Source organism: Mycteria americana, chromosome 16 (genome assembly GCF_035582795.1).
Source record: "Mycteria americana isolate JAX WOST 10 ecotype Jacksonville Zoo and Gardens chromosome 16, USCA_MyAme_1.0, whole genome shotgun sequence".
Classification (NCBI taxonomy): domain Eukaryota; kingdom Metazoa; phylum Chordata; class Aves; order Ciconiiformes; family Ciconiidae; genus Mycteria; species Mycteria americana.
In genome coordinates, this window is record NC_134380.1 from 13,470,617 (window position 1) to 13,496,013 (window position 25,397).

General features: G+C 53.8%; 2 protein-coding genes across 6 annotated transcripts in view; both read right to left on the reverse strand.

The window, feature by feature from the left end:
• Nucleotides 1-2,491: 2,491 nt before the first annotated feature.
• On the reverse strand, nt 2,492-9,792 carry CHMP6 (charged multivesicular body protein 6). The gene is made up of 8 exons (XM_075518742.1): nt 9,676-9,792; nt 9,076-9,185; nt 8,379-8,466; nt 7,681-7,767; nt 7,496-7,561; nt 7,140-7,220; nt 6,356-6,410; nt 2,492-4,835 (listed from the first exon to the last, which is right to left on the reverse strand). The coding sequence occupies exons 1-8, from the start codon at nt 9,736-9,738 to the stop codon at nt 4,783-4,785; spliced, it is 603 nt and encodes a 200-aa protein (XP_075374857.1). The 5' UTR covers nt 9,739-9,792; the 3' UTR covers nt 2,492-4,782.
• A 2,110-nt stretch (nt 9,793-11,902) lies between these two features.
• RPTOR (regulatory associated protein of MTOR complex 1) overlaps nt 11,903-25,397 on the reverse strand; it is a 164,022-nt gene continuing 150,527 nt past the window's right edge. For 3 of the 5 annotated variants that reach the window (XM_075518484.1, XM_075518480.1, XM_075518479.1), the window contains 6 exons: nt 24,331-24,437; nt 19,712-19,839; nt 19,540-19,626; nt 16,800-16,916; nt 16,078-16,207; nt 11,903-14,518 (listed from right to left, as the gene is read on the reverse strand). In XM_075518484.1, the coding sequence (XP_075374599.1) occupies nt 14,450-14,518; nt 16,078-16,207; nt 16,800-16,916; nt 19,540-19,626; nt 19,712-19,839; nt 24,331-24,437 (638 nt within the window). In that variant the 3' untranslated portion in view covers nt 11,903-14,449. The remainder of the gene's footprint in view (nt 14,519-16,077; nt 16,208-16,799; nt 16,917-19,539; nt 19,627-19,711; nt 19,840-24,330; nt 24,438-25,397) is intronic. The other 2 variants (XM_075518483.1, XM_075518482.1) reach the window with 1 other exon arrangement.

Below are 25,397 nucleotides of genomic sequence, written 5' to 3' on the forward strand. Positions count from 1 at the left end.
CGAGGGAAAGGGCTGCTGCCCTTTAACGACGAGGGGGAGAAGCTCCCAGGCCGTCGGGGCGGCGAGGAGGCCTTTGCCCCAAACCAACTTCTAGACAACTTCCAGAGCGTCGCGGGGGGTGGGCTGCGGAACAAGAAAACAAAGCCCCAGCGAGCGAGCGAGCGAGCGGTGCCGGTGTTCAGCAGCTCCGCTGCCTCCTGGACAACATTGAATAAGAGTCTATTTAAAGGCAATGCCGCTTGCATAACGCTGGCAGTAATTCCCTCTCCCCCACAGCCTCATCCATGACTCCCAGGGACGCTGGCAGGAGGAGGGTCTGTGCGAGCCGCCGTCCCCGGCCGGGCAGAGCCCGGGGGACCAGGGCAGCCGCAGGCAGCGTCCCCCGGGACAGGGACCTTCTCTGCGGGGGGGAGCGGGGAACAGGCAGCGCCGTCTCCCCGCGGAGCTTCTCCCTTCCCCCAGCTGCCGCCTCCTGCGCCGGGCCATGATCCCACATCGCCACCCAAGTCACGTTAAATGCCACGGCGGCTGGATCCGGCACCGAGCGGCGCGTTGGAAATACCAGAGACTCCGGCAGCCGCTCCGGGAGCAGTGACAAATCACCTGCTCCTGTAAATGTTAAGGGACTGAAATTCACTGTCACCTTCACACGTGCTGCGTCTGGAACGGGCAGGTTCGCTGTGCTGCTTGTCCGGTGGCCCGAACCTCTCCGGTGCCTCTGGCAAGGAGCCAGGGCCGTGCCAGGGCCGGGGGCACCGGGGAGGGCTCCGGGCGCTGCGTGGGGGTGGCAGAGGAAGCAGCGTGAGGTTGCTCGTATTCTCCAGGGTTTAATTAGCACCGAGCAATGTTGCCTCAACGGCTTCCTTTGAGGGAGGACACTCCTCTATTTAACCAAACATCTGGCCAACTAAAACACAGCTGGAAGAGCTCCATGCTCAGCTCGCACCGCGGGGTGCCGGCTCCCACCCCACTGCCCCAGCTGAGCGGGTACGAGGGAGCGGTAATTAAACACCGTTAAACGCGGCGCAGCTGCTTTCCCAGGGACACGGAACCCCCGGCACCTCCACCGGCAGGGCCAGGACCGCGGGGCTGAGCTACTGCCCAGGGTCCGGCTGGCCAGGCAGGGGAGAGCCGGAGGCATCCCAGCGCTCCCAGCACCAGAAGAGACGTAAACCCAAAATACCGGGGACCTAGCCGGTGACAAAACACCAGCCGGTGGCTCAGAGACGTCCTTGGCGAGGGCCCCTCGTCCTGCAGCCATGGCGTCGCTCCCCCGGACCGAGGGTGAAGGCAGAGCTGCGCTACGGCCCTGCTCCTGCAAACGGTGCCTCGAGCCGTGCCCGTTTGCGACGGGCGACGGTGACACACGGGGGACTCTGCGTTGGCTGCTTGGGGCGGCCGGGCAAGCCCAGAGCTAGCAGCAGAAAATCCTGCTGAGGGAGGGGAACTCGGACCCCAGCCCAGCCGCGGGCAGGACAACACGGCCACTGCGGACCTCTGGACAGAGCCACGCGCTCCCCGGGAGTCCAGCGTTGAGGCGCAGACCGTTTATTGCTCAGTTTGTTGACAATTCCAGAATAATTCTTGCAAAACCTCCCCCAGCGCAGCTTCTTTGCAAACCCAGGGCGGGAGGGCCGCCTTTCCCAACGTGCCCCCGCTCCTGGGATCCAGCCCGTGCCTCCCAGAGCCCCGTTCCCCGTAAGCCGTTCCTCCAGCCGGCCCCGAGGGCGGCTGCTTGCCACCGCCCTGCTCCTGGGGAGGGACAGGCAGGGGCTGCTCTACCTTCGCAGCAACAACATAAGGCAGAGGCTCTCTTAAATACCCCTCCAGCTCCTCTGTATTGGACTCCGGGGCCGTGCCGGGGCTGCCAGGGCACTGCCGCTTTCGGTTACAGACGAGCCTTCCCGGGGCATCCAGGCAAACAGGATTGTTTTTCTATTACACATGGAGCCTGTTCTGAAATTTCCTGCCCGCAGCTCTCCCCGGAGCAGGGAGTAAGAAGGGGAGGGAGGAGGAAGGCAACGCTTGCTCATCCAAAACATTTACTGTGAAAACAGAAGGCTAGAGGAGGAATCGGTGAAACCATTAGAAATCGTTTATTGTTACAGCACACCACAGAGGTCACACACCACTCCTGGCTCTTCCTCCCAAGGAGACACAGCACAATCTGCTTGGTGCAGGGATTAGAAGAGGAAGCTGTTGGCAATCTGCTCCAAACTTTCCTGTTAGTTCAGTAAATGGCCTCTTTACTGTATTAACAAACACAAGGAGCTGCATTAACCCCTCCAGCACCAACCCACTCCCTCTCCGGACCAGCTGCCACCCCAGGAAAGCACCGAGCGAGAGCGCAGACAGCAGCGGGCGCTCAGCTCCGGCCGGCAGGCACCGGGACCCGGCCCAGCCTCGCCGCAGCTTCCCCGGGGGATGCTTGGCTCCCGTCTCTCTCGCTGCCAGGACGTTCACGAGAAAGAAAACTGGGGGGTAGGGACCGCGGCGATGGGTGCCAACCCTCTTTAACAGGGTTTGCGCAAAGCGCTGGCAGCAAAAGCTGTGCTCCCAGGAAAGGTCCCCTCCGAGACCTTACTGGGAGAGTCCAGCATCCGCTCCTACGAACTGCAAATTAAATAGGGTAAAATGAAACAAGTCGACACCAGGCTAGCGGCGGACTGAAGGAGCCAAGGAAAAAAATCGTTCCACACAAGTGCTACAGACACGGCCGTGCTGATGAAGACAAGGCTCTCTCTGGTGGAACAAGCCTGCATTGCAAGAGAGCCGGGATGGTGACGGAGCAGAGCAACACCCTTGCCTGGAGGGGGGGAAAAAAAAAAAAAAAATCACAGGAGCAGAGAAGAGGATACAGCCCTGCCCCGTTTCAGCTCCGGCTGCGAAACTGGGCGAAGGTCTGGCTGGTCCAACCCCTGGGCCCGGGGAGCCGGCGCGCTCAGCCGAGGCACAAGGATCAGTTTAAACCCGCTCTGCCCATTTCAGAGAAAGTGCTCGGTTTGCTCGAGTCGCGCTGCTTCGCAGACAGGGCCCCCGGCTTGTGGGACCCCAGGCTTTGTTGTGAAACATTAATTAAGAGAGTGCAGCGGAACTGAAAACAAGGCAGCTCCAAAGTGCCTCGAGGGTTCGGCCCCAGGCCCTGCTCCTTGCAGGAGGACGAGGACGCCCCGGCCGGTCTTTGGAACGTAACAAACGGGGATGACACGGAAAGCACGACTCAAAACCAGAGCTGCGGCTGGCCCGTCGCCACACGGAGAGCAGCACGGTCTCCGGGATTACTTCTTATTGTCTAGCACCAGATCACATAACCCCAAAGGCCGTCACTAAAAGTCTCCAAGGACCCTCTGGTCCTTCTGCTGTCAGAGAAACAGGGATTAAGGGTTGTGACTTCAAGAACGTAATAGATAAAGATCTGCAGCGTCCTGAAGAGCATCTGCAAGCTGGCAAGTAAGCTTGCTTCCAAGAACAGCTAAATCTGCCCGCCACCTGCCTGGCCAGGCAGCTTTCCAAACGCTCCATCATCCCTGCCGACCCGAGCGCCCCGCTGCACCACGCTAAGCACCGGGCCGTCCTCCTCGGAAGGAGCTGGTCTCCCCTCTACTTATTGAGCAGAGCCTTTGGAGCGTTGATTTAAGACGCTTTGTGCCTCGTGGCTGGTACAGAACGAGCCTCACGTTTACCCCAGCCTGACCTTTCCTGTCTCCGACCCTACGAGGAAATAGCAAACACGAGCTGACAACTGGAAGCAGAATCGATCTCAGCCCATCTGAACGTTGCAAAGGTGAACTCTGATGATGGCGCAGAGCCAACAAGGGACGACTCCTGGCTCGTGACACAGGCAGAAGACGCCTTGCTGTAATTTTAAGAGGCTCATCGGATTTCTGTCACCCCAGGTCTCACTCGGCACCGCGGGTGAGCAGAGGCAGGCAGGCAGAGCGGGATCCGAATGGGAATCGTTACTGACCGCCTCTGACTCACGCCCGGCCAGGGGCCGGCTCTTCACCTCGCACGGAGATCAGGCTTTTCCCCCAGTCAACGCTGCTGCCAGCAAACGCAAAGCCGAGCAATCCCTCTGAAGCTTGCTCAAATGAAACCCCCTCACACGTGAGCTGGTTTTACACAGAGCTGACGGAACCGTTTTCAAGCCGTAGCACGAAGTGTCGCTGCCTGCGGAAGCTCAGGCTCGCTGCCTTCTTTCAGGCTGCCTGCGCTCTGCCCGTGCCCCTCCAGAGCCTCATACACGCCAGCCAGTCCGATTTACACGAGGAGGAGAGACACCGGCAGCCCTTCCACGAGCAGAATCAGAAGGGGAAAAGCAAAGGGACCGAGAGGAGTGCAGACACCAGCGTGGTCGGGAGGGCTCGCAAGGGCAGTGGCTCGTTCTCGCCCAGCCGATGCCCAGGACAGCCGTTTCAAACGCACGATCGCTCCGAGGATGGGACTTCCTGGGGATTCAGTCAGAACAGAGGCAGATTTACCACTGAAATCAAACCTAAAGAAAGCATTTGGCTTCGGAAGTTTGAGAGTTGTTGTTTAATCCCAAGACAGCGCAGCTGAGTGAGTTTAGAATTTAAGTTACAAAAAAAGAAAGCACTAGAAAATAATCTTGATACAAGAGCAATAATCAGCTGAGGTTCCCCACCCTGCACAGGGAATCCTGCTCCGCAATCCGCCCAGCACAGCTGGGATGCTGCCAAGGCATTGCTTGTTCCCAGCACATGCTGGGATGGCAAACTGTCCTGGGTGAAAGGTATCTGGGGGAATCCCCAGAAGTGGGAGTTAAGATGCTGCCACCAGTTCTGCTTTTGGCCTGTTCTTGACAGGTGACGCGTCTGTGGAAGAAAAAGAAACTTGTTACAGAAACAGAGAAGGCAAATCATCTCCAGTCATCTCCTGCAGAAGAACTAGGACTCATAATCCACTCCTCCGTAGAGCAACAAATGCTTGCACAGCACCTGAACGAATAAAAGTTCATTATAAATAATTCCACATATCCAGCATGCCCCTCTTTTTCACAGCACTTGAAGAATTAAAACAGTTTCAGAACGTACCCAACACAACTTTAGGAAGCCACCAGCCCAGTGACACAGATCGGGGGCAGCGAGCGACTTCTCGGAGGGCAGTGGGTAGTCCAGCTTTTCCCCTCACCCCTTCGATCTGACAACACGAGCCTGAAGGAGGCTCAATCAGCTGCAGGCAGCAAGGGCAGCTCGGATTTTGCTTGGCCATCCTGCTGCCAGTATAGAGAGGTGACATCTGATCCACGTTTACCAGTAAACAAGCACTAAAATGGAACCAGCCCCGTCTTCCACACCCCAGATTTCTCCTGGGCAGATTCCACACAGAGGAAACGGCTTCTTACAGCTCCCGATTTCCACAAGCAGGGACGTCCGGCTTCTGCGACCGACAGTTCAGTGTTCTGCTGTCCCAGGACACAGACCCTTTCTCAGTTTGCCTTCCGGCACCCAGCTGAGTCCAGCTCTACCCCCCTGTTTGTCTCCCAGGGCAGGCTCCACCTTCAGCTCTTCAGCAGGGACAGACCTCTGGTAACGCTTCGTGAAGACTCCTTCCTCACCAGGCAACAGGCCACAGCGCCCGTTTGTCACTCTGCTTCATGAGCTCTCTCCCGCTTCCCTCTTTGCACCCAGCTGCACAAACCCTGCCGCTGAGGTTTTGGATCGCTCAGGAGCAAACGCACCCGCAGCATCAGTTGTGCAGAGCTCGTACTCCGGCAGTCGTGGAATCGTGGGACTCCAGCGATCCTCATCCAGCTGGTTCAAAGTTGTTACCTGAAGCAAGGTCACGAGAGCTACGAGTAGCCACGAACCTCAGTGAAATCCAGTTTTGTGCAGCGTGAACACCAATATCTGCGGTCACAAAACCCTGCTCCTGCGTAGCAGCACGTTGCGACGACGTGCAGGGGACCAGTTTGAGTGTTGTGCGAGAAAGCCTTGGTCAGGCAGAGAGCCAAGGAAGGAGTTCCTCATGGAGCTTCACAACGGAACCTCCGCCGGGTGTTTCAAGGCAGCTGGCGGTCTCACAGCAGGTACAAAGCGTGACTTAAGAACAGCAGATGTAACAAAAAGGAACCCTTGGAGAGGAATGACTAGATGCCAACGCAACAAAGAGACTAGAGCCTTGGGTCTGCTTACGGTAAAGGGTCAGAGCCACGTGGGGGAAGCTTGCATAGCCCAGAACAACAGGGCTGGAAACCAGAAACTTTATATTTGCTAGGACATATTTGTTCTTCACGTTTGCTAGGGCAATACTTACAATAGGAGAGGGTGTCACACTATTGCATGGAACTGAAGTATGAGAAGCCAAAGCTGCAGAGCATATAAAGGAAGCGTACCTGGGATCTTTTCTGGCAGTGGCTCAGAAGGAACTTCTGGGAGCTCCACCTGTTCCTGCAAGAACGTTAAAGATAAGACATGGGACATCGCCGCCTGGTATGCGGGGTGTCACAGACCCTTGCACCTCGGTTTTGTGCAAAGGCTGTCTGGGAACAGAATAATAATAAGAGATTTCACGTACAAACTGACACCTGCCCCCAGAACTGCAGGAAGGGTTATGGGCTTCAGTACTGCCCAGTAAATGAGAACAAGTGGGGTTTTTTAATTATTAAGTGGCACTTAATAGGTCCCTCTATTATCTCTGAGTCTCCTCAAATCAATGCTAGTTGCAGAGGCTCTCCACCTCGATCTCCACTGGCTGGACATTTCCTACAGCGAAGCGAAGCCAAGCCAGCGTTGGGAAGAGCCACAGGCACCACAGAGGTGCGTGGGACGATAACATACGCTGACTTCTGTCATCTGAGCATGATCCAGGACTTTCAAGATCTTCATCTGGTGAAGTGGACTAGATATCCAGTAAGAACAGAGATGAGCTGACTGTAACAGACAGCAAATAAAGTACAACCCTTGAAAGCATCCCATTTTTAAATGGCCGCTGTGTGTGGAGTCATTAGCTTGATCTTTGATGAGACAGGGATTGGGCACAAACAGGTATGATTGAGGTCTCTGGCAGAATAAGATAAGGTATCGAGTGTGAGGGAAAAGAGACCTTCTCCCCTACTACAAACAGCTTTCTGAAAATGTGGATTAAAAGTAATTACAAGAACATCAGGTTAGTCCTACCTGAGTAATAGCGTTTAATTCTTCTAGAATGGCGTCTTCATCTTCCTCAGTCAGGCTGCCAGCCAGTATCTCATCTATTTGCTACGAAACAGAGGAAAAGACACATGCCAGTCAACAACAGCGTAGCAGAAGCCGCTCTGTGGCTTGTAGCATGGTGCAGGCACACGGGAGAGCACTGTAAGCACGGGGTGAAGGGGTACTCAGAAAACTGGCAAAGCTAATTTTTCTGCAGGCAACTGAGATTTAATTCCCGATCTGATTGCCTCTAAAATAAGGCTGGGAACATAGTGGACATCAGAGAAACTCTGAATGGCAGGCTGTCTCTGCTCACAACTACCCAGGCACACGATACATACCCTCTGGTACTCCACAGCATCTTGGGTTTCACCTATTATTCTTTCTACTTCTTCTATTGACATAACCTGAAGAAAAGAGCCAAAAATCCGTGTGTGAGTGAGGTCTGCAGGGAGACAGCTACAAGCACCCAGCACTCTGCCTAGTCCAAGGCAGGAGTGTGCTCAGCCGACTTGGCCACACGTACCTGGTGCATTTTGTTCAGACATTCGTTGCCTATTTTCAGACCCTCAATGACTTTCATTTCAATCTGGGTGAATTCAATATCCTGGACCTGAAACAGGAAGGAGAGGGGGAAGCATGACAGGCTGTCACATTCCCATCGTTAGCCAGATACGGGCTGCCAAGATCCCCACAGAAACCGCAAGGAGAGATCAGTCAAGAGCCCTTTCTCAGTGAGCAGTGGCTTAAATTATACCAGCAGCAAGAAACACGCACACAAAAAGCCTTCACGCAGGCAGCTGTAAAAGCACATCCAACAGCCCTTTACCCGATCTTCTCGCTGACAGTCTAGCTGAGGCCATAGTTTCCGCGACCACCCCAGAACAAACACATTCATTTCTAAAACCAAGGTACCGAGGCAAGCCCCAGGAAGTTTCTCCACACCGTGACTAAAGTTTTACTAATTTACAAAACATGTTTAATACGTAACCTGCACTACAGACTCAAAATGTACTCACCACTCGGTTCTTTGGGGAAGAGTCACGGCATACGTATGATTTCAGAGACATCTGCCCTTGGGACAGAGGACTACACCCCCATTAGGGCTTGGCCGTTAAAATACAATTCCACACGATCAAAAGGAACACCCACCCCAGAAAAGAGACTTATACCAAACGCACACGGCAGGCCACTCGCAGCGTACAGCAACTGATTCTCGCTTACCATCCGCTCCAAGTTGCTGATTTGGTTTTCCGTTTTGTCTAGAAGTTGCTCCTGGTAACGCTTCTTCTTTAGCAAGAGCATGGCTTTTCTGAGGGAAAACGGGAGGAGGAAAACTCAGCACAGATGAAAGCAAACAGGCCTAAAAGAATCACATCAAAGCCATATCTGTTTTGTGCTTTTTCCAAAAGAGGAAAAAAACCCCTGTGACAATTAAGTGACAGCTCTGAACCGCTCCTGCGAAGAATAAGGATGAGCAAATAGATCATACATTTGCTGTCTGGTTCCTGAAAATTTAGGCGTATTTGTTGTGGAGTAGGACTCCACTGGGCCAGTCGTGCTGTAGCAATGCAAAACAAAGTCCTTGCACAAAAGGACTACGATGCGCACTCAAAACAAGACGTAAGAGATGGCCACTGACCCGGCGTCCCTACGTGCCACTGACCCTGGGCGCTAAGGCAAGATTGCCGCTTTTGGGAGACCCATTTTAACACCAGCCGCGGAACGCCGGCAGTCTGCTTGGCTGCAAGTATAAAACTTTCAACTTCCCTTCTGAAAGAATAACCCGTACGCATCTCCACAGCTCACGGACACCTGCGATTCGGGAGCTTTTCCTTGCCAGGAAAACCACCCTTTCTTCCGCGCCGACGCTCCCCGCTCCGGGGCCTTCGCAGCCCCGGGCGGGGCCACCCCCACTCACTCTCTCTTGCCCTCCTTCAGCAGTTGTCTGGCCAACGCGCGCTCTCGCTCCAGGTTCAGATTTATCCGCTTCTGGTACTGCTTCAGCTTGTCTCGCTGCTGCTTCAGTTGCTAAAGAGAGAGAGAGACAGACAGACCGACAGACAGACGGACGGACCGACCGACCCCCGCCACAGAGCGACCCCCGGCGCTCCCAGCACCCCCGAAGAGCCGCACAACCGGCCGCCGCCCCCGCCCGCCCCCCGGGCCCGCTCTCCTCCCCCCGCGCCGCCGGCAGCGCAAACGCCGCGCTCACACCGGCCCCCGCCCCGCCGCGCCGCGGGGACCCGGCAAAGGCCCGCCCGCTGCAGCCCCGCCGGCGGGGAGCGCGCCCCGCAGCCGGCAGCCCGGCGGCGAGCGGGGCCGGGCCGGGCCGGGCAGGGCAGGGCGGCGGCCCGGCCGGGGCCAGCGGCTCCGCCGCTCCCCGCGCGGGGAAACGCGCCGGCACCGAGCGAGGCGGGCCCGGCCTCCCCCGCGGCGCCGGCGCCGGCCCCGGCCGGGCCCGCAGCGGGGCGGGGGCTCTCCCCGGCCGCCCACCGGGCCGGGCCGCCGCCGCGCTCACCAGCACCGCCCTGTCCTGCTCCGTGACGCGGCTCCGCCGCTTCCGCCCGAAGAGGTTCCCCATGGCCCCGCCGCCGCCGCGCCTGCCCCGGGCGGAGCGGCCGCCCCGCCCCGCCCCGCTGCGGCCCCGCCCCCGACGGCGGCCGCGCAGGGCCCGGCCCGGCAGAACGCGAAGGCGAAGGCGAGCGCGGCGCAGTGGCGGGTGAGCGCCGCTGGGGGGCGCTGTGGGGGCGCGGCGGGAGAGGGCGGAGGAGGGGAGGGGGATGCGGGGGGGGGAGGGGAGGGGAGCTATAGGGGATGGGGGCTATAGGGGATGGGGAGCTATAGGGGATGAGGGGCTATAGGGGATGGGGAGCTATAGGGGATGGGGGCTATAGCGGATGGGGGATATAGGGGATGGGGAGCTATAGGGGATGAGGGCTATAGGGGATGAAGGTGTAGGGGATGGGAGCTATAGGGGACGGGGATCTGTAGGGGATGGGGGGCTATAGGGGACGGGGATCTGTAGGGGACGGGGATCTGTAGGGGATGGGGGGCTATAGGGGACGGGGATCTGTAGGGGATGGGGATCTGTAGGGGATGGGGGGCTATAGGGGATGGGGAGCTATAGGGGATGAGGGCTATAGGGGATGAAGGTGTAGGGGATGGGGAGCTATGGGGTATGGTGGGCTATAGGGGATGAGGGTTTAGGGGATGGGGGGCTGTAGGGGCTGGGGGCTATAAGAAATTGGGGCTTTAGGGGGCAGGGATGCCATAGGAGGTGGAGAGCTATAGGGGATGGGGGGCTGTAGGGGGTGGGTGCTATAGGGCAGAGGATGGGGCACTGGGGCACTGCAGGAGCCCTGGTGGGGCAGGGGCAGCTGCAGGGCTGGGGGCTGGTGAAGAATGGAGACCCCCGGCCCCACCTGCCCCTGCAGGGTCCTGTCCCCGCGTCCCCGCACAGGACAGGCTGCGGCGCTGCCGCTCGGTTCGGGGTCCCCGGGGGGGCTGGGCAGGAGGCGTGAACGTGGCCCCCCCCCCGGCCTGATGGCGGGGAGAGGGGACGCCGCGCGGGCCGGGACAGGCCGTGGCGGTGGCAGTGGCGGTGGCCACGGCCTCAGCTTTATCGGGCCCACGGGACCGGCGGCCCACGCCGCGGGGCTCCGCGGGGCGCACCGAGCCCGCCGGTAACTCCCGCCCCGAGGGGGGGAATCCTGCCCCGCGCTGCGCCCGTCTCCAGAGCCGTTCCCCCGCTCCCTTCCCATTTTGTTCACGGCTCGACCACGGCCGCTCGCGGGGGCTGCCCGGCGGAGCCGGCGCGGCCGCTGCGCCCCAGCCACGCTGCATCTGCCGCGTCCAAACGTGGTTCTTTTTGGATGCGCCGTGCCTGCAATACGGCGCTCCTTGAAGTGATCAAAGCTCGCTTAAACAATTTGGGTCTGCGAAGCGAGGCGCCGGAAAACGCCTTTTTTCCCCGCTGCGGTTTCGCTCCGGTCACCCAACCGCTCGTTCTGTGCCGTCCCGCATCCCGAATTACGGGTTTGCCTCTGGAGAAGGCGATTTGAGACTGGCCCTCGCCTCCGTGCTGCTGCCGCCAACAAAACGCCGTCCTGCCGAGCGGCAGCCGGGTCGAGGTGAAAAACGATAGAAATAAAACCACGTGGAAGGCGGTTCCCCCGGCGATGCCGGGTCGGACGCGTGTGCCCTTGAGTGCCTCCGGGGCCAGCTGGGAGAGACCCCGGCCCCCCGTGCTTTCACCGTCGACACTGGAAGGGGAACGTGCGGCGCTGGCGGGGATTCGGTGCCTCAGCCGGGACCCAGCCGGACGGCGGGAGCGTCGGTCACGGATGGAAGGGACGCCCTGGGAAGGGGACGGGGAGGGGACAGCGCTGCGCAGGCCCTGGGGACGAGGACGGCACTGGCCGTTCCCGTTCACTGCTCGGAGCGAGCCGGCCCCGGGCCGCGGCCAGCGCCCGAGAGCTGGATTTGAGGCTCAGACCCGCACGCACGTCCCGGCAGAGCTGCGAAGTAGAAACGCTCCGTTTCTGCGCGACCTCAGCAGCAGCGACCGGGGCTCGTACAAGCGCCTTTCGCCCAGGACCCCCACGCGTAGCCGGGCTCTTCCCCGCAGGGAAACTGCCCAGAAGCGCACAGCCTGTCCCCTAAAATTTGACTCGGTTCCCTCTTGGGCCATAGCCGTCCCCCCTCCCCACTTCTGCCCCAGGAAACGATCCTCAGACCGGGAAGTGTTTCTGCATTTATTTTTTATTAACCATTTATTTGTTTGTAATTGTTTTACTCTCACATTACAATCGTGTGGTTTTTTTATATTTTTTTATTTTTGTAAAATAAATAGAGATAAGTGAACTTTTAGGTAGGATGCTCTCCAGATCCTTGGTTAAACTTCATGATTGAATCTCTGCATCAGACCTGTGAAAATACAGCCCACACACGCACACGCTTAGATGAAAGCTAAACAGGCCGAGTTAGTTAAAAACCCACCTCCTGGCCGCAGGGGCTGGCTGGCACCGGGGAGCGCCGGCAAGGAGCAGCAGCTTCCCGCCACGCACCTTCGCATTTTGCCAGGTATTTCTTGTTCCTTTAATGAATACACTGATATAAGTTAAAAATCTATTGTTTTTTAAGCTGTGTATGTTAATCAGTTACGTGTAGATCCCAAACTCCGGCTCCACGCTTGCCGGCCCCTCGTTGGCCCCCGGCGTGGGCAGGGCGGAGGAGACGCGTACCGCTGGGACCGACGCCGGAGCAGCGCGGGAGCCGCTCAGCGGGTCGGGAAGAGGCACAGCTCTGTTAGACCATAATTAACTTTTGGTAACTCAAAAGTGGACTTTTAGGTAGTTTTTCTTAAGTTTAAAGCCTTTGATTCGTCATCCTGCGAAGTGGCCCTCGGTCTCCCCCGCTACAGGGGCGACAGCGACGGTGCTCAGGGTAAGGACACAGAGCCCAGCCTTCGGCGTCTGCTCCACCTCCACGCGTCAAGGACGCCCACCGAAGGCAGCATCCAGATGCGTGTACGGCACTTCGCTTTCGGCTTCCCTGCAGCGAGCCTGGGACGGCCGGTGGGCCAACTCCACAGCCCCCGCGTGGCCCAGCTGCCTCAGCACATATAGGAAACAAGATGATCTGGTGTATAAGGAGCAGTGACAGGTCAGACGCACTCCGCAGGTGCCACGGCAGGGGTGAAGCCGCCATCCGCACGGGGAGAGAACATTTCTCACCCCTTCCCTCATCAGTATTTCCTTCGCTGTCAGCCTCATCGCTGGCAGAGTTTGCTGGGAGCCTGCAGACCCCGTGATATCGGCTGGAAGAAAAACCGGGGACTTCCGGAGTCAGCAGGTCAACCTTTGTCATTGCGGTGATTTTTGCACAGCGCAAGTTCTGTTCTTGGCCAGCTAAATCGCACCTCGGCAGCGACCATGTGAAAGAAACCTGCCCTTTGGCTTTGCCTACCCTTTCCCCACACCCAGCTCCAGACCCATCATGGATTTCAAGGGACAGAAACATTCACTATTCAGACATGGAAGGTGCGGAAGATGGAGCAGGCTTTCCCCTAGATACCTCGGACAAAGCTGTTTTGCCCAAAGCAGGGTAACCTGCTGTCTTCCGCCTCCTTTAGTGATTCTCTTGTGCTCAGACCACGGGTGGTTACGTGCCCAGTTCTGCAGGGACAGACAGACAAGCCACAGCCACGTCCACACGACGCGCGCAGCTGCGTACACACAGCAGCAAGCGTGCAAATTCTCCCGACCATCACCTTGCTGAGTATGAGCATATTGGAGCGAGACGGAAGCCCGTGGCTTGAACCTGGAGCCTCCCTCGCTGTCTGGGCAGAGCTCCCAGGCTATCAAAAGTGTTTGTGGAGTTCGCTGTGGGCAGAAGGACAGTGACTGCAGAAGAAACAGTGACTGAGATTCCCCAGACCTCTCCACCAGCACCGTGGGCTTGGGTGGAAAGTGGTTACGTGAGTGACTTGCTCCAGGCTTGTTGGGACATTAGAGATGTCCGTTCTCTTGCTTCCCTCTTCTTCCTGTATGTGCAACCTTACGGCACGGTGGCATCCTGCCCTGCTCCTGTCACCTCCTCAAGCCCCTTTCCTCAGGATCCCTGCCTCCCCTTGCCACCAAGTCGCCTCCTGTCTCTGCTCCCACTGGAGAGGACGCTGCAGAGAGGACAAGGTTCATGCAGAGGAGACGCTCTCCTGCCTCCCTTGCCCAGGCTCGGGCAGTGCAGGAGCACGTACGCGGTTCTGCAGACGGACAGCTCGGGTCTCGCTGCCCTGTCGGAGGGATTACTGTTTGGCACAGGGCAGGCGGCAGCTGGAGCGGTCCCGTGGTCTGGTCGAACGCACAGAGCTGTAGGTGAGTCCTGACTTCAGTCCTTAAAGCAACCTACGCTCCAGCAAAACAAAGAAACAAAGACTAAAACAAAAAGCCCTTTGACAGGGTATTGCCTCATCCAGTCCTTCCAAGCTCAGGAGCCGTGTTTCTAACAGAGAAGCCAACCACTGGAAACAAAAATAAAATGTTCCTTTTCCGTAGCTTTTAGAGGATATAGCTGAAAAAAACCCCAAAACCCACAAACAAAAAAGGAGATTGTCTCTCTCCCCCTTGTCAAAATCATCAGTAGCTAAGTCAGGAAAAAAAAAAGTTCAAGTTATGGGTTGCAGCAGCAGCCAACACTAAACATTCAAGTCGATAATTTCACTATGTACATTATGGGTGAGACACGGCCCTGCCCGCTGGGACTCCCTGCTCCAGTGCCGCTGCCACGAGCCATTATCTGATCCGCTTCTCCACCGAGTACACCGAGATGTAGTAGTCATTGCTTCCGACTGCCAGATGAGGCTGTGGAAAGAGCACATCGGGGATAAACATACAGGTGTCGTGCAGTAATGAGAGGCACGTCACAGGCAAAATGGTAACGGTCGACATTTTCAGCAGCAACGCCCAGATGCTCGAAAGCTCTAAAGTGCATCTGCCAACGCAGCTCTGACGACATTTCTGCCAGCACCTACATCGTCCCAGCGAGTTATATGCCCATTTCAGCCAGTGGGAAAAATTATAGTGACTATTAGTTGCCAACCACTAACATAATTTTTCTAAATGACTGCAAATCTGCTAGTTAGGAACAGTTGCCTGGACTGAAAATTAGCATTCCCTCCACTGAGAGGCCCAGGAACAATCCCAGCCACGGAGATCCGGGCTGGACAGGGCTTTGTTTGTTTGCTTCTTTAAAGAGCAAAACATGTCAAAGGGTTAGCCACTTTTTTCTCTGTCCCCCAAACTGTAGGACAGCAAAATCACTCCTGAGCTTTGTGCAGAGTGGCTTTTCAAAACCGAGGAGGAGACGAGCTTTCCTTTAACCTGGCTATCTTCAGGATTTAAATGCATATAACCTAGGCAGGAAAACTGCCTTCCCTCTCCCTGCCCAGCTCATACCAAATCGCAGGACAGCACAGCTCTTCCCCCCTCTCCGCCAGGCCCTTTATCATTCCCAGCGCTCTTCCCCATTACATATTAAATATTTGTGTTCTGATCTGCAGGTTTCTAAAATAACTCTCTGTCTAAATGCCTTCTTTAACCTCCTCCTGTTCTTCCTACCCGTTCACGTTGTTTTCTTAGGCTTTCAGTCTCCTTCATTTATTCTCGTCTCTGGGTGAGCAGGAGTCCATAATGCAGATGGGCACCTGCCTCCTAATTAAGTAGCAACCAGATTCTCTCTCTAATGACTACTGCAGAGCCACCTCAGCTGTGACATAGTCTGAAATTTCCTTTTTACTCTGATTCATTCTAGACTTTATCAGCTTATGCCTTTAATTTTTGCAGTTCTCATTTTTCTGACACGTGGATTTTCTACTCCACAGCATCAGGTCTTCCTAAAGCCTCAGGTAAGGTGGTGTAAAAGCAGCCCCAGAGACACAGGGGTGAGCCTACCGTCTGCAAGAGAAGAGGCATGGAATAAATAAGCGCATAAAATTTTGCGTGCTGGAAGTGAGAGACTGCACCTCTCCGGTCAGCTCCAGGCAAATTCACCTTGGACAACTTCTGCGGCAAGAGCTACAGAGCTAAGCCAGGCTGCAGTCCCAGAGTGATGGACGGAAATGGGAACAGTATATCAACTCGATCCGCAAGTAAAAAGGGCTCAGCCGTTGGGAGTCCTGTTCCAGCTGTAGCTGCACATCATAAACCAGCAGCACCAGCAGCACCGCCAGTGTGGTCGTCTGGAACAGCCTGGGGGACAAGCACTGAAGGACCTGGGCTGAGTCAGGCTCAAAGCATCCTCAGAAGACTAGGCTGGGGGAGCATCTCTCTGTGCTAGAGGAGTCTCTGCGCCTTTCCCTCTTCCAACATGGACATTAACTAAGAAATGCAAATTCCAAACCCCAAAACCAGAGAATACAGACCCAGTGAGGATGGAAAGCCAGGCAGCTGATGGCTCCAACTCTTTGTCCCATAAAACCATCGTAGTATTTGATATTGTTGATCAGCTCCCCGTTTCCATTGTAGATTGCAGTGAACTGATTCATTGAGCCACTGGAAGGGAATCAAAAGAACACGGTGTCACTGAGAATGCTGCGGGAACAATATTGTCGCCTACAGCCCCCTCTTCAGCTGTGACCTGAGCTGTTATCAGACTAGTGTGCAACGGTCCTTGTAAGTGGGGAGACTGACTTTAACTGTACCATGGCAACCTCAGTGCAGAGGGATTTACAGAAAGGCTGGAACCACTGTTACCTGTTACACCGCGGGACCGAGACAGAAAAACACGAAGAGCTGATGCACACGCTCACTGAGAGCAGATCCCCCACAACCTCCAGGATACGTGGCTGTGGAACCGTTGCTGGTCCCCACTCAGGGCCCAAAAATACACGCGCTGGCTTTGAACGGGGATCTGACATCAGAGCGTAAGACCATACACCAGCATTTTAAGTCACCGGTGCAGGGGTTTCACTAATGCATGCGAGGGATAAAATTCCTGAGCTGCAAACACGGGAAAGAAGCTGCACTGTTTGTCGTGAGGTTAAAACAAACAACAAAACCAACAAAACCCCATGAATTATGTCTGCAGAGACAAAGTGTCCTCTCCGTCCACTCCAGGGATGCAGGAGATGAAACTAAAACTTACCATGCAAAGAGGTTGGCTTGTGGGTGAATGTCAAGGGCCGTCAGCCCTTTGACTATCTGAAGGACCTTCATGGACTCTGGCATCCGGGGGTCAAAGAACCGCACGTCTCCGTTTACACTGCCAACACATGAGTTTCACGTCAGGCTGTACCCAAACCAGACCCTAAAGCCCAGGAAATCGAGCCATACGTCTGTCTGTGAGCTGACCACCTTGATCAGAGAAGACACGCACCCTTGCCTTCTCCGTCAGCACGGCTGAATTCCCGCTGACGTCACTGATATTTGGTACGCATTAAGTGCTGTGCAAACAGCTCTGCCTCTGCCCTCCGGAGTGATCCATTATTACCGTTATCGCTTACAGCTCAGCGCTGAGCGTAAGTGCCTTTACTGTTATGTCATACTCAATGTACCAAGCTGCATGTCAGACCCAAATTCCTTCTCCTTTTCACAGGAGGAAATTGTATTAGAAAACTCTAACCAGATGGGATCTGCTGGTACCACCCATTACGCCAAATGTCTGGACACATGCACAAGCCCTTGCTGTCCAAAGTACTCTGGCCCAGGCGTAACAAACCCTGCCAACGCTCAGGCGCTGTGTCACTCCTATTAATGACCACACCGGGGAAGAGAGGGTGGGGAAAGCAGTAGTGGCAGTGGCAAGATACCGTGCTTAGGAGATCGAGCACCTTTCAAACACAAATGGTTTCCTTTTGTAAGTGATTTCTCTCAAATACATGGGTAGAATCACGCCTGGTAGATGTGAAGAGGGTGCATCTTTTCCTACAGCCCTGGAACTGAGGACTGAAGATTTTGCTATGGTACATCTGCTCTTCTGAGCTCCTGGTAGGAGACTGATGTACAGGAAGACAAACAGAAAAGTCTCTTACGGAAACTAAATTCAAAATCAACTCATCCGATCGTATTCTGCTGGCAGCAGAAGTAAGGCTTTTGGCACCACAACTTTTAAAGTGTTATTTTTTTTTCAAAGTCGCTGATGGCCACATGGCTGTGAATTACCCTATAGAGTTAAGAACAATGAAAGCATTAAGAAGCATCTTGCCTTCGGTTTCTTTACCTCTGGAATATCTAATACTGATCAAAAGGTTGTTATACAGGATTACTTATATCATTATAAGAAGCTGCAACTCCAGCTGTCACATAATTAAATTCAAGACAAATTAAACTTGAGGTTGATTTAGATCCTAAAGACTAGATGGAAATACTGTTTGAGAGAGATCCAATATACAGTAAATTCATTTAAAGCTTTGAACCTTAATAAGACTTGGAAATGGTTCTGAATGTACTGGAAGACCATGTAGGGCTTTAAAATGGAAGTGAAGTTCTGCGATGAGGGACGCATAGGAAAACACAGCCCAGCCGAACAGTAACAGGCAACAACAAGTCAACAACAGCTAAGCTACTAAACCAGGATACTCAGAAGGTGTTTAAGGACCTTTTCTAGCAACGCTGTCAGCCTGATAAAAGCAGACCTGACGGATAATTAGAAGCACCGTGGCAGCCCTAGCACATAGATCAGAGCGGCTGAACACAGTATCACGTGGTGAACCAGCACCGGCAACGGAGCGCCGCAGGATCCGGCTCAGAGTCGCCAGCCCTCTGGTACAAACTCCTGCCTCTGGCCCAGGGAAAAAGCTGCTCTGAGGTTCAGAGAACTGCTGCACAGGCCACACAATGCCTTCAGGTTTTCCAGGTGACAGCCAGACCAAGACCTCGCTATGTCCTAACATTTGTTTTTCTTGGATCTTGCTGTCAACTTGAGGAAGAGAGAGAACTGGGAGAAACTGAGAGCAAGGTGGCTTGTCTCAACAAACCGAGTTCCTTTGGGATGAGACCAGACCCGTCTTTTGAAGCACAACATTTTCTCGTGCCTCTTCAATCCCTAGAGAAAGCATCACGTGCTGAGAAGGGCACTGAGGAGAGGGAAAAAACGAGCCTTCAGACCCAGGCCGGCCAAGCGCACAGGCCTGACCCTGGGATTGGTGAAGGAGATTACAGAAAGGAAGATTAAAAACTCTAATATGTGAGCTCGACAAATCTGGCAGCTGCATCACATAATCCCCCTTCTGAAAGTCTTAATACATTTTTGCTGGCCCATCCCCCACCTCAGGAATGTTCTGAATCCCAGAAAATTATGTTTTGTTTTCATTTCGTAATCAAGAAAAAAGAGCCTCTTTGTGTGCAAACAGTGGCTTTGTGACAATAAATTATATTCTGCTGTTCTTTAATGGCCAAATAAGTATATGCTGCTCTCTCTGCAGTATTTACCAGGCAGCAGAAATGGATTTATGTGTAGAAAATTGCTAGACAGCAAAGTAATCCTGCACAGCAATATGCCCAACAGATGCAACATCAACCTTCCTTCTCGTGTTCTCTCTCAAATGACCCCACGGAGATGTTGGCAATAAAGAACAACAACCATAAGATACACTATATCTAGCTTAGGTTTCTGGTTCACTCGGTTCCTCCCTCACACGCCTCGTGATAGTGATTTCAGCAAAGACGCCTTCTTGTTTACTCTCAAACCTCACTGACAGGCTTCCAAGGAAAGCTTCACATTTCTTTTTGCCTTCTCTCCACCGAGTTTGGAGCAGGAGTTAATTACTGAAGCAAATATCAAATGAAAGAGCTTTACCCTCTTAGCTCTTGAAATACCAGAGGCAGATTTTAAATAGAAACTCTGTTTAAGAAAAACCAGCTCCAACAGTAAAAACTCTTTTTACCTGACACTCATGATGTTGCCTTCAGGATGTTTCTGCAAGTATGCCTTCACCACCCAGGCTGTGTGCTCTCGGTAGGTCATGACACGGCTGAGGAACAAGTAGAGAAACGTTCTGAAGGGAAGGAGGAGGAAGCGTGAGGATCCCACCAAACCCAGGAAGGACGGGGAGTTACCATTCACTCAGGGCCATCCTCCTGTCAAACACGCGGATGGAGCCGTCGCCCAACCCCGCCACAATTAAGGAACGATGAGAATCACACGAGAGGCTGGTCACGCAGCTGTCGGCTCCGGTGGGGATATCCTAGGGAGAAAGCACACAAAAGCCAAGCTGAGACCATGACGTGTCTTCAAGTCTAGAGCCCCAAAGAGAAGGCACTAGAGTCAAGGTGCTAAACCAGACGGACCCTCTGTCCTCCTCCTCTTCCTTTCCCCACTCTGTAAATCAGTCCAAAACTAAACCAGAGTTTCCACCTGTCACTCAGAACACCGCGACACTGTGCTGGTGAGAAGTTTCCCTTCAGGCTCCCTGGACACGACCAGAAACAACGGGGCGGCGACCCTGGGGCCGACGGTCACTGCCGCTGCCGTGTGCCGGAGCCACAAGTCCCACAGATCGACCCAAAGAGCCAGGCCCAGAGGAGGAATTCCAGCAAAATCAGCTCTTGCAAATCATTCAGCTTTATAAACCCAAAGGAAGACAAGGTCTGTTTTGGGAAGGAGGAGGTAATACTATTGTCTACTAAGAATATCTAATTAGTTAAAATAAATGGCCAGAGGAGTTATTTCTCCATAAACCATCTTTGTTGTGTACAAGTTCTAAATGCCATTGGAACGGCAGGAGGGACTGTATGTATTTAGAGGAGAAGAGTCATGTAAGACAAATATACCTGTAGAAGGCAAAAAATCGTAATGGCGTATATAACGCCACATATAAACCCAAACCTACAGTACGCGCTAGGTAATTCCACCCATGCAAAAAAAGGTCCAGAGCTGTGAGGTATGCGCCCTTTTTGTGCATCAAATCAACACCCAAATAAGTTCTAGGAAGTTATTTAAATGTCTCTTGTAAAAGGAGCTTTTTTTCTTTTTTCTTTTTTTTTTTTTTGTCTGCACCAGACAAAAAAAACCATATTGGGCCCCTGGAAACAAAATGATTTTACCAGAAGGTAGTTCCTTGTACCCAGAATGGCCCCAGTTATCATTAGTGAAGTCCATTTCTTTCAGTTTCTTTTTATTTTTTCTTTTACTTTTTAAACGCTTAGCTCTCGTCCTCCTTTCATCATCGGGACCACCGCTACGCCCCTGCAGAGCCCCCGCGGCCGTTGCAAAGGGGCCAAGCTCAGCAGACGAACGCGCCCTTCCCTGCGCCCCGGGCGGCAGGCGGGGGTGCGGAGCCCCAGGGCTCTCGTCAGAGCGGCCACGTAAGGCTGAGAGCGCACAGCGAGCTGCCCGGCTACGCCGCAGCGCCGGAGAATCGCTTACGCAAGATCAAGCGAGCCAGTGCTGTGCCACCTATCAATCCCCGCTTTAAGACACGTGACAAGTAGATTCAGGCTATCTCATTAGATGCCAGACGCTGTGCTTATTAAAAAAATGACATGGAAAAAGAAGACCGGAGCTTGCAAGGACAGCTGCGCTGGCAACGCACGCACTCTAACGCTGCCACTTTCCCCCTTTTTACTTCTTATAAGCAAAAGAATTGCTTGGAATAATGTCTGCGTCTGTTACAAGAAAAAAACATTTTCAATTAAAACAGGTAAAAAAACCCCCTAAGCAGCACTGAAAAAGTAGGCTAACGATCAGGAGGCACGTTCGAACTGCATTAGCTAATTTCACACTTCAATCCTATTTTGGCTTCTGCGCGTATTCACCTTGCCTAGCTGCTATTCACAGCCTCAGCTGAGCGAAGAAGCTGCTGGCTAGAGGCACCGACAACCTCCAGGGCTGTTCTCAGCAGCTCTTCTAACTGCCTAAGCCCAGATCCCGTCTTTGAAGCAGGAACAATCGGCAGAAGTGAAAATGAAGTACTCGTTTCTTCGGCTCCATCCCAAGTGCTTCCAGAGTACGCTTTTTGTAGTTCAAAGAGTGGGAAGGCACCTTTATTAGCTTGGATTACACAGCTTCGCTGCTCTTCGTGCTGAACTTCGCTTGTCCAGTGTTCCCGAGATGGGCAGTTTCAATCACTTGAATTTCAACACGACCAATCTTTGCAATTAAAAAAAACACAACGTGTTTTTAGGTACTTTCAGTGCAACTGTTAATCATCGAATGGTTTGGGTTGGAAGGGACCTTAAAGATCATCTAGTTCCAACCCCCCTGCCATGGCAGGGACACCTTCCACCAGACCAGGTCGCTCAAAGCCCCGTCCAACCTGGCCTTGAACACTGCCAGGGATGGGGCATCCACAGCTTCTCTGGGCAACCTGTGCCAGTGCCTCACCGCCCTCACAGTGAAGAATTTCTTCCTTATATCTAATCTCAATCTCCCCTCTTTCAGTTTAAAGCCATGACGCCTTGTCCTATCACTACACACCCTTGTAGAAAGTCCCTCCCCATCCTTCCTGTAGGCCCCTGCAGGTACTGGAAGGCTGCTATAAGGTCTCCCCGGAGCCATCTCTTCTCCAGGCTGAACAACCCCAGCTCTCTCAGCCTTTCCTCATAGGAGAGGTGCTCCAGCCCTCTGATCATATTTGTGGCCCTCCTCTGGACTTGCTCCAACAGCTCCACGTCCTTCCTACGTTGGGGGCCCCAGAGCTGGACGCAGTGCTCCAGGTGGGGTCTCACCAGAGCGGAGCAGAGGGGGAGAATCCCCTCCCTCGACTGCTGGCCACGCTGCTTTGGATGCAGCCCAGGAGACGGTTGGCTTTCTGGGCTGCAAGCACACATTGCCAGGGTCACGTTGGCATCAGCCAACACCCCCAAGTCCTTCTCCGCAGGGCTGCTCTCAATCCATTCTCCACCCAGCCCGTATTTGTGCTTGGGATTGCCCCGACCCATGTGCAGGACCTTGCACTTGGCCTTGTTGAACTTCACGAGGTTTGCACGGGCCCATCTCTCAAGCCTGTCAAGGTCCCTCTGGATAGCATCCCTTTCCTCCGGCGTGTCGACCGCACCACGCAGCTTGGTGTCATCGGCAAACTTGCTGAGGGTGCACTCAATCCCACAGCGCCGGTCCCAGTACCGACCCCCGAGGAACACCACTCGTCACTGGTCTCCGCTTGGACATTGAGCCGTTGACCGCAACTCTTTGAGTGCGACCATCCAGCCAATTCCTTATCTACCGAGTGGTCCATCCGTCAAATCCACGTCTCTCCAATTTAGAGACAAGGATGTCATGCGGGACAGTGCCAAATGCTTTGCACAAGTCCAGGTAGACGCCGTCAGTTGCTCTTCCTTTATCCACCAACGCTGTAGCCCCACCATAGAAGGCCACCAAATTGGTGAGGCACGATTTGCCCTCAGTGAAGCCATGTTGGCTGTCACCAATCACCTCCTTATGTGCCTTAAGGCACTATTCCTATGTGCCTTAGCATAGTTTCCAGGCGGATCTGCTCCATGATCTTGCCGGGCGCAGAGGTGAGACTGACTGGCCTGTAGTTCCCCGGGTCCTCCTTTTTTCCCTTTTTAAAAATGTGGGTTATGTTTCCCCTTTTGCAGTCAGTAGGAACTGAACTAAAAGATTTTCACCTCCTGAATTTTGCTGTTCCCTAATTTACATAGAAAAAATAAGACGTGAAAGTAATTAAGATTAACATAGGCTTAATTATCCTGCATTGCAGGGTCAAAGTGTCGTAATTAATGTTCATCCAAGGGTAATTAATTTCTAGAAGCTTTGAAAACTAGTATTCCTTTTTTCTCCAGCCTGGTGACTCCATTCTTGCAGACCAGCTGCTGCTTCTTATAATTTCTGAGAAACTTTCATTTGATTAGGATTGACATCAACGCTTGCAGCGTCTTCTCCCCATTACATTACACAGAAAGTTACGTACGACTGAAATACTGCTTTCGTGCTGCCTCGTTTCAGAGGCGAGACGTGAATACCCCAGGGTGCCCCAGCGTGCGGGTCCGCAGAGCTCCCCAGGAAGACGTGGGGATGCCGAGGGAGCTGCCAGCAGGCTCGCGGGCATCTTCATCCTTTGATACCAGGGCCAGACAACACGGAGCAGACTTGTGACCCGAGTCAGACTGGCCAAAGGCAGCAACGACTCCACTGGCCGCATGGCACCAGCGCATGGTTAGGAAACGCTCACGTTTCTGTCCTGCTGAGCACTCGGGTCCCGACGCAGGAGCGGACTGAGCAGGTATGTAAGTGGATGCAGCTTTCCTGAAAACAGACCCGTGGCTGGTAGGTACAAGAGCAGCGTTGCTCTGTAATTAGCTCTATGTGCGTCCCAGAGAAGCAGAGACGGCAGCAGTAAGTCAGAATGCTCCACCACCGACCCAACTCACCGCATTTCCTCAAGAATTTTTACACTATTTCAATTACATACTAATTACACGCCTGCATCCTGGTGCCTGCCTCTGGATTTCACAGGCTCACCGTTCCCAACCACTGCTGCACGCTGCCCAGAATAACAGCAGCAGCTTCCAGGAAAGGCCTCGCACGCTCACGAAGTACGTATGTATTTTTATTTATCTTGTAGCGTGACTCTGAAGCAGGGAAGCAGAAGCTCCAGAACCTGTCAGCTCTTCACAGACGAGTCTCAGATGCTCTGGCTGTGCACAGGGTAACTCACTGCATGGGACGTGCTCTGGGAGGGAAAAGGCGAACGGGACAAACACGCAGATGTTACCTGTACTTTCATTTCCCGATCGGTGTCCCAGATTCGGATTATCCTCACATCTCCCGATGTCATCAGGAGCCCGGTTTCTTGTTCCCAGTCGACTACCATTCCTGCTCCTAAGATAAAACACAGGCAGGGCGTGCAAATTAGTCTCCACATCAGCACAGGCAGAGCTGCGCTAATTAGAACACCGGCTTTCGTGGCCTCATGCTACGGAATCTATCGTTATTAGAGGAAATTTAAAATTACATACACACGCACCCATAGGTCCTCCAAATGGGATCAAGTCAGCTGGTCCTGGATTTGAGTCCAAAATCTGTCTTTGACCCCTTGGCTAGCTTAAGTGCTTAGAAAAGCCGAGGTGCAGCTGGCCCCCGCAGGCAGGTGAATCCAGCCTTCCAGGGACACTGCCAAGCTACTGGGGACTTCCAAGGGAGTCTTAATAAATTATCCACCACTTTACGAGAACATCGGATTAAATGATGATTGAAGTAGACTAAACTGGTGACATCTCACACAGCAAGACCTGAGAGCCTCTGGATTACCATGACTCTTCATTCTAATAGAAATACGTGGCTAAGGGGAGATGTTTCTAAACAAGGAATAGCAAAGTCATTGCTGCGAGTTACTGAATTAAACAGCTTGGTAGGAGTACAAACCAATTTGCTATACAGACAGATAAGGAGGGGAACATTCTGCAATTACACCAGCTAAAATACATTTACCAGAGCTTTTGCTCCTCATCTTTGAGGGCATAAACTGAGTGCTAGGTGAAGTTTAGAAAAACATCCCATCCGTGCTGTAAGGGAACTACAAGGGATTTTCTATCCCCAAAACACCTGACACGGGCACCTCCTTACAGACAGGCTGCTGGACTGCGTGAACTCGTCAACTTTGCCGGTACGGCAATTTCCAGAGAAGAGTAAGTGTATGTCACCTCCTCTCCCAGCTGGGGGAATAAGGTGTCCAAAAGTCACTGAGCAAGTTGGCCCTCCTAAGCACAGAGCACACAAGCATCAGAACAAACCAGATACCGGGACCTGGGAAATAGCTGGCAATGAGACCCCTGGTTCGGC

What these genes read in the sequence shown, in the direction of transcription:
- CHMP6 (XM_075518742.1), bottom strand. Translation starts at nt 9,738, where the DNA reads ATGGGGAACCTCTTCGGGCGGAAGCGGCGGAGCCGCGTCACGGAGCAG. An exon ending in ATGCTGTGGAGTACCAGAGG is followed by an intron (nt 7,221 to 7,495) that starts GTATGTATCGTG and finishes TCTGTTTCGTAG; the next exon opens with CAAATAGATGAGATACTGGC. An exon ending in ACTGCCAGAAAAGATCCCAG is followed by an intron (nt 4,836 to 6,355) that starts GTACGCTTCCTT and finishes TTTCTTCCACAG; the next exon opens with ACGCGTCACCTGTCAAGAAC.